The sequence below is a fragment of the Pezoporus occidentalis genome, unplaced genomic scaffold (genome assembly GCF_034315485.1).
Source record: "Pezoporus occidentalis ecotype Australia unplaced genomic scaffold, CSIRO_AGI_Poc_V1 ctg20, whole genome shotgun sequence".
Classification (NCBI taxonomy): Eukaryota; Metazoa; Chordata; class Aves; order Psittaciformes; family Psittacidae; genus Pezoporus; species Pezoporus occidentalis.
In genome coordinates, this window is record NW_026913856.1 from 5,782,495 (window position 1) to 5,797,942 (window position 15,448).

General features: G+C 44.3%; 1 protein-coding gene across 3 annotated transcripts; it reads left to right on the top strand.

The window, feature by feature from the left end:
* Window positions 1-2,982: 2,982 nt before the first annotated feature.
* LOC134163463 (arylamine N-acetyltransferase, pineal gland isozyme NAT-3) lies at window positions 2,983-13,999 on the top strand. 3 transcript variants are annotated; one of them, XM_062618318.1, is made up of 4 exons: window positions 2,992-3,133; window positions 5,633-5,785; window positions 9,722-9,908; window positions 11,989-13,999. In XM_062618318.1, exon 4 carries the CDS (start codon window positions 11,993-11,995, stop codon window positions 12,863-12,865), a length of 873 nt encoding a protein of 290 aa, XP_062474302.1. In that variant the 5' UTR covers window positions 2,992-3,133; window positions 5,633-5,785; window positions 9,722-9,908; window positions 11,989-11,992; the 3' UTR covers window positions 12,866-13,999. The 3 variants fall into 3 exon arrangements, with proteins under 3 accessions (XP_062474301.1, XP_062474302.1, XP_062474300.1); XM_062618316.1 differs by having other exon boundaries at window positions 2,995-3,133; window positions 11,986-13,999; XM_062618317.1 differs by lacking the exon at window positions 5,633-5,785 and having other exon boundaries at window positions 2,983-3,133; window positions 11,986-13,999.
* The last annotated feature ends 1,449 nt before the right edge of the window (window positions 14,000-15,448 follow it).

A 15,448-nucleotide genomic window follows, 5' to 3' on the forward strand; every position in this document is an offset into this window, starting at 1 on the left:
CAGTGCTGCTACCAGTGAAAAAATAAAACATTTATTGTTAGACGGTGTTTTAAATCGGAACACACAAAATTAGATCATTAACTGAGGCCAGGCTATGAGGTGGGTTACAAATGAGGGTGGATGATGTGAATTAGAGTGCTGCGGGGATGGGAGCAAAGCGCCAGCTCTAGGGAAGGGCTGTGGGTGGGTTTCTGCAGGGATCTTTGCTAGCTCTGTATTTCTCACTACTTCAGCAGAGTTTGCTGCTGGTACTAAATTGCAGCATATTCATATAAAAGAAGCTTCAACGTTTTGGGGACTGGGAATAGAACTAATAAAAAGATGTGCCGCTTCGAAAAGTACGTGCTAGTCCCCAGGGAAAAGAAAGGAAAATGAACCCTATTCCGTGGTAGGAGTATGCGGTGCTGCAGCAGCTCTGCATGAGCACAGACCAACACAGAAGGAAAAACCAAATAAAGAGGCAATACCAACTGGCCAGCAAAGCTACAAGTCAGGTTCGCATCCTGAATGAAAGTTGGATTTGGTTTTGCATTTGGCAGCAGTAGGAGCTCACAGGTTTTGTGATGTTTAGATTTGAGTGTTTTCCACTACAGATTACTGGTTTTTAGCTAAAAAAAAAAAAAAAGAAAAGAAAAAGAAAGAAAAAAGGTATTTTTCTTCTGGTTTTCAATATCAGATGGGCAGTCTGACCCACTTGGTCAAGCTGGGTTTAAATTCAGCTGTCCTCCTGAAGATCCTGCTGTTGCCTATTCATGTCTTCATCACTCAAAGTGATGGAAACTGAATCAGCCAGGTTAGCTGGTGTAACAACAAAGGCAGGTAGCTGATGCAGATGGTGAACTGATTTTGTGGTTTAAAGCAGGTATCTTTGTGGTCATATAAATATGCAGTCAAATTTTCTTATGATGAAACATTCAGGAGCTGCTTCAATAAAAGTTGAGAAGGAAGCTCCCAGGCAATTTCTGAGCCCTTCCCTTGAGCCAGGCAGGTTTAGTCTCTCAATTATTAGCTGAAAGCAGAATATACATTCCCACTGTCTGGTTTCAGATGCCGCTAGAGAATATGCCTCAGATACATGCATAAGGGAGAGACAGATTCAGGCACATCAGATGCTCTGGCTGCCTCTGACTGTTGTGAGCAATAACAGCAGAATGGAACTTTACTAAAAATGGGATCTCAAAATAACTATTGGGTTTCTATGATTAGGTAAGCGATTTTCTAGAAGGAAGGAATGTGTAGTGGGATTTCAGGTGCTGCATTTCAGGAAAGCTTTTGGTACAGCGCTATTTGGAAAATCATTAGCTATGCCGGTCTAGGCAGGAATGGGAAGAATAATTGCAAACTGGGTAAGGACCTGGTGCAAGACAGAGGACCAGCTTTTGGTGAGGTTGCTTAGTGTTTGTACGGGTGATGAAGGGGATGGGGTTTGCTTGCTGAAGGGTTCAGAGACCTGCTCATGCCATCTTTCCTGCAGGGTTGGGGCACACCTCATGCCTTTTGTGGAAGCTGGAGAGTGGAGAAAAAAGGCATTGCAGCCATTATACTGCAACAACTCCTGCTATGTCTCAGGAATTTCCCCAAGGGTTTGCATTATTTTAACAGAAAGCTATCCTGAGTAGAAGGCACTTACCTCCACTGCCTGCTGGGTCCTGTTCTGGTCCTGTTCTCCAGCTCCAGCGACACTAGATTTGTCAATATTATATGTGTCTTCATTTGCTCTGGCCAGGGGGGATCACGAGCTGCGATGAGACATGAGGTGCAGCACCCAATGCTAGGCAGGCTTGGAGCACAACTGCCAAGAAAGCAATTAAAAATAACATTAGTGTGAATAGACAAATTTAATGTTGGGTTTCATCTCAGCAGGACTTCACAGTGTGTGGTCAAACCACAGGCTTGTTTCCATGACAGGTCTATTTATTTAACTAGTGGAGCAGTGGAGATGTCTCTCCGGCTGCTTAAAAAGCAGGTGGCTACTTTTCAAGGACTCTTTCACCAGGATTTCATACTACAGCTCCCATTAAATAAAGGCAGATCTTCCAGCATGATGGCATCCTCAGCACCTGCCTGAGAGGAAACACTGACTGGGAAGTGGCATCAATTTGTAACAGCGTCATGAGGAAAAGGAAGTACTATTGTTGTTGCATGGAATTAGTTCCCTTTTACCGTATGGGGTGAAAATGGATTTGGTCTGTGTCACTTCAATCGGGTTCATCACCCCACGGCAAAGGCCGTTCACCAGTTCAGATGGTCAAGGATCAAACTGGTCCTTGCTAGAAAAAGGATTATTGTGGGTATCAGCCCTGGGGCCGCACAGCATGCATGGAACTGGATTTTGGGAAAGGGCTGCCTCTTGGCAGAGCTTGATTCTGGAAGACGATTTGATTCAGTAACTTGAAATTACTTTTAAAAGATTCACTCATCTCCCAGATGAGCAATGCAGAAGTGGATGTGATTTTAGATCCCACCAGCTATGACAATTTACCTTGTCAGTGGAGAGTTTCTTTCCCCTCTCTGCTCTCCAGAATACAACCCACTGCACAGACTGTATCTAAAAGCTGCTTCCCAGCTTTCAGTTCATCCCTTAGCCCCAGAGGGCTGCATTCCTCCTTCCATCCCTCCTCGGGTGCAGCAGACCACAGGGGGCCAGCTAGCAAAATCATGGGCAGTTTCTCCCAGCTCTGTTTGCTCCCCTCCTTCTCCAGATGTGAATACTTTGCTTTTCTTCTTTCCATAGACCTGTATGTGGTGTGCAGTACTTCATGCTGTATGTACTTGCTGTGGGTGCATGGAGAGGCAGAAAAGTCCTGTGAAAAAGGTTTCTACCTGTCCATGAATCCCTGCAGTGCCACTTAGAAGCCACAGCAATGCCCCTGTGTGTAGCAGGGAGGAAAACCAAGAGCTCCAGAGTCCGGGTTGCCACAGTAACCTTTGCTCTACCGCCTTTGGCTTTTACACTGGGAAAAGCCTTTCAGTCTGTAAACACCAGCTCCATGGACATGCCTGACATTGGTAATGTTTGGGGGTGGTGGGCTATTTATTGCCAAGATTCAGTGAAGAGCCCCACACATCCATCTTCTTGCTTCTGAATCTTCCCATAACTCTCCTTGACACAGCCATAAGCACCCCAATAAAGGTAAGTCTGGGGGAGCATTTTGAACCCAGTGCATTTCTCCTTTCTTTTTCTGGGATGTGTGTTAGTGCATTGTAATTAATATGTGTTTTCTGAAGATGCAGTTGCTCTTTTTTTTCCTTTGCTGTCACTGTAACTCTGTTTTCTACTCTTTCACTGAGATACAAGGCTTTCCCTCAAAAAAAAAAAAAAAAGAAGTAAAAAAAATCTAAGTAATGGGAATGACAGAACTTGTGTAATTGTTCTTCTTTTTGCCTGTTTCCGGGCTGATTGCCTGAATTAGGGCTGATACAAATTCCCACAGGAATCTATGAGAGTCTTTTCACTGAAACAACAGTTTGGTTTTGTAGGAGCAGCCTCAAAGCTAGGTGAATGGAAGTAGCATTGCTTCAAGGGTACGGTGGAATTAGGACAAGTTAACCCTGCTAAGGATGGGGCTTGGTAATTTCACTGCTCAGAAGCAGTCAGAAATGGTGTCTGCTGCTGCATTTAGGCACATGCACAAAGATATTTATAATTCAGAGCTAATATATCTGTGTATATATAAAAATATATGTTCACTAATATGAACTAGATCTCCATATGGAAAACATACGAATTATAAAGCCAAGATCTCTTCCGTTTAGGAAAATTAAGGAATATTTCCTTTTGCAGCGTTCTTTCTGTTGTTTCATAACCCAGATGCAGGAAAACATCATTCACAACTGTTTCATCACTACCTCTCTGCTACCCCAAATGTGAGCTCACCTAAGGAATTCTGGAGGGCTGAGTGAATGCTCTTCTGTCCCCCATGTATTCCTACACATATATACTCCTTCAGTCAGATCACCTGCTCATTAACTGGGAATTATTTTCCTCTTCAAATATATTGCAACAATATTTTTTCTGCTATAGTATAGGTTTGGATACCCAGCCATTTATGTGCCTGATAATGACCGACAGAGACTGTTGACTTGTGGATCCTCTTTGAGCAAGCAGGTCGTACCTAAGCGGGTGGAATTACATTGCCTGTGCCCAGGTCACAGGCTGCTTTATGTATTTGTTTAGCAACTGTACAGAGTTTTTGCAGATGATCAGCTAATTAAATTTAATAGGATGTCATATGCTGACTTCTGGACTAGACATAACATTTTCAAATAAGGCCTTTCTGTCCCTGCGCAGGAAAATTCATTGCCCTGCAATTACCAAGCAATGGTGAAAACATAGTGAAATTAAAGAGAATTATGAACTGGTCTTTAGCAACTGAGTATTTCCCCATAGACCATCTGCTTCACTTGCAGGCCCTGACGTGGATGCCCATTTTGCCTGGCTGAATCTCTGTAACAGCACTTCCCCAAATTCTTCCTGATTTCGCCATTTAGGAAATGTCCAAAGAAGGCCTTTGACAGTGTGATGGACATCTCTCATTAGGAAGCATGAAATGAAGCTGTCTCAGGGTTCAGCCAGCAATGCTGATGCCCCATTACATATTACACTGTCGTACTTCCCTTCGGCAATGACAGCGTAACATGATGACAATTATTAACTAGTTAATCATGGGAGCATTTATCTGTACAAAAAATCAGTAAAACAGAATAAATCAAATTCCTAGATAGGGCACTGAAATGAAGAGAGAAAGATTAAAACCCTGGGTCTCCAAAGGTGCTCTGGGTGCACGCTACATACTGATTTGGGAAGCACTGGCATGTTTTTGCAGCAGTGTGTGCAATGGTCGGACACAGAGTGCGAGGGAGGTCATGCTGTTATTGCAGAGTTAAGCTGCAAAGGTAGAACCTCAGCCACAGGCAAATGCTGGGTGTTCGAGCTCCTTTGGGAGGCTGCTGAGAGGCAATCCCTCCCTCCCCAGTGATTACGGGAGGGAGCCGAAGCCCTGTGCCCCACGGCAGGATGGACCAGCTCTGCCAAGCAGTGCAGGAAGCAGTGGTGCTGTGCGATAACACGGTGGTGGTTTGACCCTTCAGGAAGGGTGAAAAAGCCCCACCATTTGCTGACATTCATGCTGAGGACCAATTACATATCAACCTCCTGCTCACGGGGATGCTGCCCGTAGCTGGGGCAGCACCATGGCTGCAGGCAGAGGTACCCTGAGATGGGAATGGAGCTGCTGGCTCTGCCATTGACCCCCAGGAAGGAGAGCTGGTTTCAGATGCTGCTGCTGCCGAGGTGCATTTCATGTTTGAAACCACTTTACATGTGATGCTGCTGGGGCTGCCTTGGCTCTGGTTTGTTAAGGAGCGTTTTCGGCAGCACTTGTGGGAGCTGAGAAGCGGGGAAATCAGTGCAAAAAAGAAATGCAAACTGCAGCTGTGTCTTACAGATGTGCTCCGAGCCAAACATTCAACATGGAAAGGGTTGGGCTCTGCTGACCCTGTGCATGAGATCTCTTCTCTGCCCAGGATGGGGGCCCCCTCCATGCCCAACCATACACGTTGCAATCCCAGTGCTGCCTTATTGGTGCATCCGAGTACTGCATGAGTGAGTTTTGGGTTATTTTGCTTCCAGGACTGGTACCTGCACACCCCAGAACCCAGAGGAGACCACTGATCATTCTGTCTTGAACCGGGTCTTTCAGAAGGAAAAACCGGAGGAGTCTGTCTGTGGTTATGAGGATTGTGGATGTAGCAGGTTGGCAACAGGAAGAGTAGGTGAACCCAGGTAGGACAGCATTTCTCTCATGAAGGAGCTAATGGGGATGGGGCAAAGCTGGCCAAAGAGCTGTTGAGAAAGCCTCAGTTACCCCAAATATTTGGTAGGGTTTACTGGCTGCATTAGTGAGTGGGCAAGGTGGGCAAGCAGATCCAGAAAGCTGTTAAACAAGCTGCTGGCTTCTCTAGCTCCTCCTCCAGTTACCAGGATAGCCACCTTTATCTCCTTGTCTTCTTCATCCTCCTCCTCAGTGCTCTACATCACTCCTCCTCTCCAGATGCCAGCAAAGCCAAAACTGTGGCTTGAAGCCTCCCCAGCCACAGACCCAGCCCTTGCAGACCCCAGCTACTGGCACGTTCAGAGAAGCCAGCACAGCTCTCTGCTTTCCAACCTGAAGGACTTTCTCCTCAGTGTTTTCATAGTTTGACAACACTGCTGGCATCTCCAGGGGAGGTGGCCCACAAGATGGAGACAGTGACAGCACAGTAAGGATGTGATTATCACTTGTGAAATGGAAGACAACTTCTCCTTCCCAATATGCACCATGAACGCTCTCAGTGGAGTGGCAGAAGCGGCTATAGTGTGCCCCCATGCACTGTGACCATGCTTCAGTGAGGACCCCACTCTGACGTGTCCCATCACAACTGTCACGATTCATGGGAAAGCAGCAGCCACATATATAGTCATATTTTTCAGTGAAGCAGTTATCTCATTTTTTTCTTTTCTTCAAACCCTCTATGAGATAAAGGCATTCATGTAGAAAAGCCGATTGCTCCCCTCGCAGAATCAATGATGGAATCATAGAATATTTTTTCATGGAATTAACTAACTGAATTATGACCATTTACATGTAAGAGATTTACGCTGAAACCCTCAGGTCTGGAAAGCCCTACAGACCCAATGTGTTCTCTCAGTCTGCATCAACCCTTGGTGTTGGCTTGTGTGAGAAACCTCATATTGGCAAGGTGAAGATAAGCAGAGGGGATTATTTTTGACACTCACCAGCCCTCAGAAAGATGCATCAGATATAGATCTGGTGTGTTCTTCACCAAAAAACCAAAAGCCACGCAACGCCCAGCACAGCTACTCCCTTCTCATGAGCAAAAGTTGCTGTAGTTGCAGGTTCCTCCTTTGGCTGGTGGAGTGGACTCCACCAAGTTGCACATGATAGATGCCACAGATACAAATCCAGGAAGATATGTAGCCACAGATATTTGATATCTAGAATTACATAAGGTAATTAGTATAAAGCGTGAGGGAGTTCTGCAGTTAGGAATATGTTTATAGATCGTGAATATCTTTTACCAGTCCTGTATTGGAACAGCCTACACCTATTAAATCCCCTTTTAAATGAAAGGCTAAAGCTAGTCATTTGGCTCAGGGTGTGCATGTTTCCTTTTCCAGCAACTCTTTGCTCAGCAGGATGGGGGAATCTGACCTTGTGTAAGAATTCAAGATTTTACACCAATTCTGTTTAAAACACTAGATTGTTTAATTACTTTAAGTCTTTCTCCTCTCTAGTTATGTAGAATACCATGCAGTTTGTATGTTAAGCATCCAGCCAATATAATTAATAATATAACATGGTATAACACAATATGATAATATGATATTATATAATATAATATGATATGATAGGATATATACTATGCTGTGCCATGCTATGCTATGCGATGCTATGCTACAATATAATGTAATGTTATATAATGTAATGTAATGTAACAATGATATAATGAAATAAGAATATAATAATATATAACGTAATGTAACATAATTATATCCTTGGTTTGTTTTACAGCCCATCACAGAGGTCATTATAGAGGGGACCCTATGCTTTTATTTCCTCAGGCAAATATTTCAGCATATAATAATCTATTAATACAGGGAGGAAGGGATATTTGACACAGCTTCTTGGGAAAGTTAGGATGAGAGAATAATTTCAGTAATAAATCAAATGCTGTCCACAGTTTAAATTCATAAATACATAAAGGTGAGTGTGATTACATTGAGGGTCTTCTGGATAAAGCTCAGTGAGCTTCAGTTCCTGCCAAGGTTGGGAAACTGCAGTACAACATCTGGATAGACAGCCACAACCTTTCTAAGGACGTTCCCATTTCTGCCTTCACCCCGCAGTCACGCTCCCCAAAACCCATCCTGCCCAAGCTGGACTTTGCACTTTGCTCCTTCTGGGGACAGGCACATGAGTGTCACAGCTGCATTACCCAGCAGTTGTGATTGCAGTTTATTGCCCACCAAGCCTGAGATTAGCCCCAGTGATCTGGCACAGAGCTGAAATGCTATCAGACCCCAGCAAGGCTCCTGGGTCAAGATCAGCCTTTCCTTACCTTTCGTGCTCACTGAGTGAACTTTTCCCTCTGATGGCCTTTGGCATATGTGGGTGGGGATGAGAATTTGTGGATTTAATGGCTTAAGGAGCAAAATGTGCAGGGTGGGAAAAAAATAGAAAGTGAGGAAGGAATGACATCATAGGATGGTGAGTTGGGATGACAATTTGAAAGACAGAGGAAGAAAATACTTAATATCAGAGCTGTGTTTTAGAGAGAGGAGTTGAGAAAAGCTGAATATTGAAGTATCAGGAGGAGCATGTTTTGGTTAGGAAACACTTGTGGTTTAATGAGGCCACAAAATTAGTTAGAACAGATCTCCAACCACTTCATATGTTTGTCCAAGGAAGAGCAGCAAGTGTCCACTTCTGGCATCATCTGTGGTCCCAAATGTCTCTGGGCAAGGAGTATGGCTGGGTCTGCTCTCACACCACACAGTGATGTGTCCATGGGCTTCTTTTCAGTATGGTTTCTTTTCAGTCTTCATTCCCACCAGGACTGCAGGTTTGCCATCTTTTGGCTTCTCTTTCTCAAAATGAAGGGCTTTAGACTGTGGGAAGAGAAGGGTTTATTCCATGTACAGGAATATCCATCCAGGAATATGAACTTTGTACTGAATTGTATTTGCCCAGAGGAACTTGATGAGGCCGGGTAATCCATTCCCTTCAGCACCTCTTGGCTTGGGCATTGGCTCTCACTTGTGGGGTCAAGCACCAGCCAGTGGTGGGATGATAAAGAGCTAGATTTTGATATGGGAGTGGAGCTGTGTAATAGGTTACCACAGACATCTCTGTCCAGTTCGATTTATTACCTCTGCTAATTACTCTAATAAATCAGTGTTTGAATAAAAATTGCATTATTACCATGACAAACTGGAACTACCATTACAGAGCTAACAGGAAAGAAACTATCTGTGTGTGAGAGAGAATTAGTAAGACTTAGCTTGGCAAGATACAAGCAAACTTGGTAGATAAAAAAGCACACCAAAAGGATGGAGCCCCCTATGTATTAGCACTCCATAGTCATTACTTTACCAATAGCATCCTCACCACCACGATATGCTTAGGAGTTACCTGTGGGCAAAAAAAAAAACAAATAAGACACACTGCTGCCCCACATATAACGAATTCTATGTGAAATTCACCATAACAAAAAATGCATGTAAATCACAGAGAGCAAATTAAGCAAAGGCAGTGCTGAAGTTCTTGTGTGTGCTGGTTGAGGCAAGGGGGCTTCACGTGCAAATTGCTGTGCTGAAATCTCGCAGGTTTTTAGAAACAGTGCAAAAACCTCCTGCAACTGAACACATGCAAGATTTCTTCCCCAGGTTTTAAAACAAATAGCAACCTAATACCTGGGGGAAAATACACATGTATTACCTGGGTGCATTCCGCTAGCTACTGAAACAAAGAAATACAGTTTTCCTCACACCCTGAGCTAGCCCCTGCAGAAAGCATGAAATGAATGGCAATGCGAAGCGGCTTCTGCTGTAATAACAACCAGGTTTTGCATGTGTGGAGCCAGTGCTATTGGTTTTGCTCGCTCTTTACAGCTCTCATGCTCCACCCTTCTGCTTTTCTTCTGTTTTTTTTTCCCCCAGCTTTTGCAGTCTGACAGAGGCAAGTGAAAGGGACTTGAAGGAAAAGACATTTCTCTGAAAAGGAGTTGGAGAAGAGTCCTCAAGCCCTGTCTGCACTAGGTAAAGGACAGCCGGCCACGCCACTGTAGCTTAAAACCATAACCCCCAAGCCTCGGGAAGTACACTGGTGATTGAACTGATTCTCCAGGTAAGTCTGCTTTTTGAAACTCTGAATCTTGGTAGCTGAGTGCTCCCTAACCAGGAAGTGAAATCTGTTTGAAGACAAAGCACGGCAGAAAATGATGTAACAGCAGAGTGGGGAATGCTCAGCTGCTCGGTGTAATAGATATGCTGGTTTATTTACTCAGTTATATCAGCCCCAAGCAGATTGGGCATTTTTGCCATCTGACTTATTTCAGATACCACTGTTGAAAGGGCCTTATAAATACCCACAAGAGATGGGCAGACAGATAAAAACCCCACACCAACATTTTCGCTTTAAGAAAAAGTATCTGTATGTGTTTTGCCTGAAATGGCAAAGTGAAAGGATGGAAGAAAGAAAGGGAAAACCAACTCATTTGCTGGGGAAGCTGGTTTAAAGTTCACATGGCAAGAACTAGGTTTCTGCTGAGTTTTCAAAAATGAATAGAGTTATGGAGATGTGGGGGAAAGCTTGGGAATGAGCCAAAAGCTGAAGAAATACAATCCCCTGAATAATCATCTGATAATGGATCATTTAGGCCTTCTTGTTGGGTGTCAGAGACGTGGAGGTGGCCATAACGCAATAGTTACAGATTTCTGTAATGTTTCTATCCAAAAGGTTACAATCAAAGATGCATTGAATGGTTTGGGTTGGAAGGGACTTAAAAGCTCATCCCTTCCAACCCCCTGCCATGAACAGGGACACCTTCCGCTAGACCAGGATGCTCCAAGCCCTGTTCAACCTGGCCTTGAACACTGCCAGGGAAGAAAAAGCCACAGGTTCCCTGTACAATAAGGACACAAGTAGCCAACCCAGGGCACCCTCTGCTTCTGCCAGGATTTTCACTGCTTTCTTTATACGTTGAAAATATCTGTCCAAAATCCCCATACAATTTGGGGTGTGTGATTTTCCATCAGATTAAGAATTTAATCCTGTTGGAGCAGTTGGGCTTTTTCATACAATTTTACCTTAAGAATCATATAGAGGAACATAAGAACATTTTGGGACCTGTCAGGTCAATAACCTGAACAACATCGCTCCATATTGAGAGATGTCTGAAGATTAGCAGTGCTTGGGGAGGAATACCGAAAGTACTTGGCTATATCAATATCCCTTTCTTGTTTCCCTACCATCACGGGGTGGGAGGGTTCGAGCTGCTTTCCACCCCCTGTGCTCATGACACACAGCCTCCCACTGAGCCCTTCTCTTGTGCTGGGAAGGGTGATGCCTGGTCCCTTACCCATGCGCAGCCACCTCTGCAGGGAAGACTATGAGTTGAAGGAGCAAATGCATCCCCAAAACATGATGTTAGAAAATGTAAAGCTCCCTGAAACTTGTAGTTTTGGCTCAGACCTTCGTTTCCTCCTGCTGCTGGTGTAGGGTTGTGATTAGCGGAGCTAGGGAGCTAAGCTGTGCTGCGGGGAGACAGCTCACAACAGATGAAGCAAAACACCTCCCTCTGTGCTGTGTTTCTGCCCTAAAAATCACCCCAACTCTGCTCCAGGGCACATCTGCTGCTACTACCAGCATGGAGAGCAGGAGCAAGCGAGACCAGCTCGTGCCAGGCTGCCTAAATAATGAAGGAAATACCACTTCAGGACAGATTTATTTCAGATCTGGCTGCAGAGGAGGCTCTGGATTGCTCTGCAAGAGTGGGAGGGTTTGTTTTCTGCTTCTGCTTTGCTGAGTCAAACAGAGAGTAAGGCAGTTCAGATCTGGAGAGGCTCAGTTCCTGTCATTTCTAGTGTGGAAACAGTGCTGCTACTGTTTTTGTTCCTTCCTACAGAGATTTGTAGCTTTGCTGGGCAGGAACTGTACTGAAATGTGCTTAGCACAGCTGGAGCCTTTCATCACAGCTGTAAAAGAAACAATTAAAAATAACAGTTGTGCTCATCAGCAGTGTCCCATTGGCTTCCCTCACTGCTAATACTCACTCAGCTGCCTTTGATGGGGCCATTAGTCAAATCCCGCTCATCTTCTGAGCAGGTCACCCACAATAATGACTGCCCCATTACAAGAGATGGGGAAGATCCTTCCATCACTTCTGACACAACCTATTATTTTTTTTCCACCATTCTCTCAGCAGCAGCATGGACATCAAGGAATATTTCACCAGGATTTCTTACCAGGGCTCTTATGATAAGGCAGACCTGGCTACCTTGACTGATATATTCCAGCATCACATCCGAGCGGTCCCTTTTGAGAACCTCAGCATCCACTGCGGGGAAAGCATTGAGCTGGACCTGGAAGCGACTTACAACAAGATAGTGAGGAAAAACCGTGGGGGCTGGTGCATGGAAAACAACCACCTTTTATCTTGGGTCCTGAAAACCCTTGGCTACAATGTCACCCTCCTGGGATCAAAAGTTTATGTCCCAGAGTACGACGCATACGCAGATGAAATCGATCATCTGCTGCTAAAAGTGGTGCTTGATGAGAAACCCTTCATCGTGGATGGTGGGTTTGGGATGGCTTACCAGATGTGGCAGCCAATGGAGCTGATTTCAGGGACAGACCAGCCACAGACTCCTGGTGTCTTTCGCTTCCTGGAGGAGACTGGGGTCTGGTACCTTGAGAAGGTGAAGAGGAAGCAGTGGGTTCCCAACCAAAGCACCTCCGCTTCCCATAACATAGAAAAGGAAGTTTGCCGTCGGGTTTATCTCTTCACCCTTCAGCCACGGGACATTGAAGAGTTCCGAGCCTGTAATGCCCACCTGCAGACAGCACCTGACTCGCTGTTTGTGAAAAAGTCTATCTGCAGCCTGCAGACCACGAACGGCATCAGGGCTCTGGTGGGATGGAAATTCACTGAGATAAAGTACAATTATAGGGATAATATGGATCTGGTGGAAATCAGAATCCTCGCAGATGAAGAAATGGAGAAAACACTGAAAGATAAATTCAATGTAACACTAGACAAGAAATTTGTACCCATCAATACAAGCAGGTTGTCTCTATTTTAACTCACTGTCTGAATTATAATTCAACTCAATGGCATTACATGCAATCCCCCCCCTGTTTCTGAGAAGCATTTAAAGGTTAAGCTTTCTCTTTCCATCTACACCAGTGTAAGGCCGAGCATGTTAGCATGAATCTGGAAATATATTTTTACAACTGCCCCTGCCTCTGTTTTTGGTTTGGGCACAAATAATTTCTTCCCAGCTCAATCAAATCACTCCCTTTCTGTTTGTGCTTATCTGCAAGCAGACTCTGCTCACCCCCCTATTCCTTTCATCTCGTAAAAGCTTTTCTAAATACATGCAGAGTAGCAGGGCAGAGCAATGGAGCTGTTATGTCTCTTTTTTTATTACTTTGTGCTGCCACCTGGGGAAACCATACCCACCTCTTTAAATGAATACCATATTACTTTTGGAATTTAATAGCCAGGAAAACAAAGACATCCAGTGCCAAGTCTGCTATACTTAAGCCATAAGCCAGTCCTTTTTGCTCTTGCATTCACAACACCCTCTCACACACCAGTTGGACAGTCCCATGCCTCTGCCACACTGTGTGAATAGCTACGGACAGGCTGTTTATGTCCTAAAACTGATGAGAACCATGAGCAGACAATTGTCTGGTGTCAGACTTTACACGACTCCTGCTCCCTCAGCGTCATAACTGAAAAGCAGTATTTCTTTGAACTGAAAGCCTCTCCCATGCGTTCTGTTTGCTATCACCCAGCAGCAGCCTGCCGGGAGTAGACGCTCCTCTCAAAAGACTCCACTCTGAGTGTCATTGCACATTAATTATCATTGCTCAACATATTTTTCTGAATTATTTTTCCTGAATTATTTTCCTGAAACTCATCTGTTCTACTGAGGATGTGTTTGCAGTGATACCAATTATATTGATATGAGGAGAAATGATGAATCTTAATCAGATACCCAACAGCTAAGATTTTTAGCATGAGAAATCGCTCAGATGTGATCAGTGATCACTTTGACCTTTGAGAAGATGCTTGAAGTTCCTTTTAGTACAAATTGTGGAAGCGTTACAACTATGCAGTCATGATTAAGAAAATTATATAAGTAAATTACAATTAAATAAAAAAAAATCAAGAATTATGAAGTAGAACTATTAAGTTGTTTTTTCCCCAAAATACAACATGTATTCCATAAAGTAAAAGATGTCATTAATCACCGCAGTTGTCCTGATTATTTGTATGTGCTAATATTTTGAAGCTATGACTTTTAAAATACAGTAACTCACTGCTTCTTTTTACTTCTTATGCAATGTGTGATGCTTTCTATAACCAGCAGTTTATAGTTAATAAAAGCTGCTGCTATTCTGCATGTGCCTTGGGTGGCATGGTTTAGTGGGAGGTGTCCCTGCCCATGGCAGAGGGTTTGACCTAGATGATCTTAAGGTCCTTTCCAACCCTAATTATTCTGTGATTCTATGTCCAAAACCTACTTCATAGAGTCATGGTGAGCTCCCAAATCTCTGCCTTCCCAGAGGCAAACACATCCATGTGTGCAATAGTCTCCTATAGCAAGTGAGACTCCCCTATCCTATAGGGAAATGAAATGTTAGCTACTGACCCTGTAGTAGACTGCAGAAGAAAAGGGACTTCTTATAGTGTAGACCAGCAACTTGCAACAGATTGTTAGAGGAAACCAGGATCTGTCTTGTTTGCAATCCCCATATTAGTCAAAGAGGTAAAGGAGTTAAACTCAGTGGGTTTACCCTTGCATTAGCTTGGGGAAGAGCATCAGGAAGGAAGTAAAAGCCCAGCAGGGTCTCACAGAGGTGCAGGGCAGGAAAAAGCCTGTGCAGAACCAAAAATGTCCGTTGTTTGTGTCAACAGACATGGGAAACACCTAGAAAGGGCTGCACCCGTTCTTCTCCCTGTGCCTGGGTGTTTCTCATGCTTTGGGTTGTTTCATGGGCTCAGAGAAACAGTATAGAATCACAGAACTGTTTAGGTTGGAAAAGACCTTTAAGATCAGAGTAGGGTGTTATGTCCATCTCCCCAGATACTCAGCATGTGAAGGGCAAACAACAATGGGAAAACCCACTTTCCTTTCAGCTGGCTTATCTGGAGCCTCTGTGCCTGCTCTGGTTGCTCTGGCTGTTGCCTGCTTCATGGCACAGCTAAATGCCTCTGGCCCTCCTGCTCAGCACACCCACGGAAGCAGATTTTATTGCTGAGTAATTGATGAAGCTCTCTGTTGGACATTAAAAACAAGAGGCTTTTCATCTCAGAGTGCAGTGGTTTGCTTTTTCCCTATCACTAACTTTGGAGACAAACACTTAAAGGCATAGGAGGCTCAGGGAGCACAGGGTTCTCCAGGAGCAGCATCCCTGCTGCCAAAGGACAGGGCCTCTCTTTGAACCCAAAGGGACATAGCTAAATGACTTGGCAAATCTGACCTTGTTGTTTTGGGGGTCTGGTGTCATTCACAAAGAATAGCTCAGTGCAGTGTGATTAACTCAACGGTTGCCATCTCCCACCAGTAAATCAGTGACATCCTGGCTTGGATGACTGTCTTCCTATCTAAGTCACTTCCTATAGGTTTCCAGGCCACATGAGTGTCAACAATGTA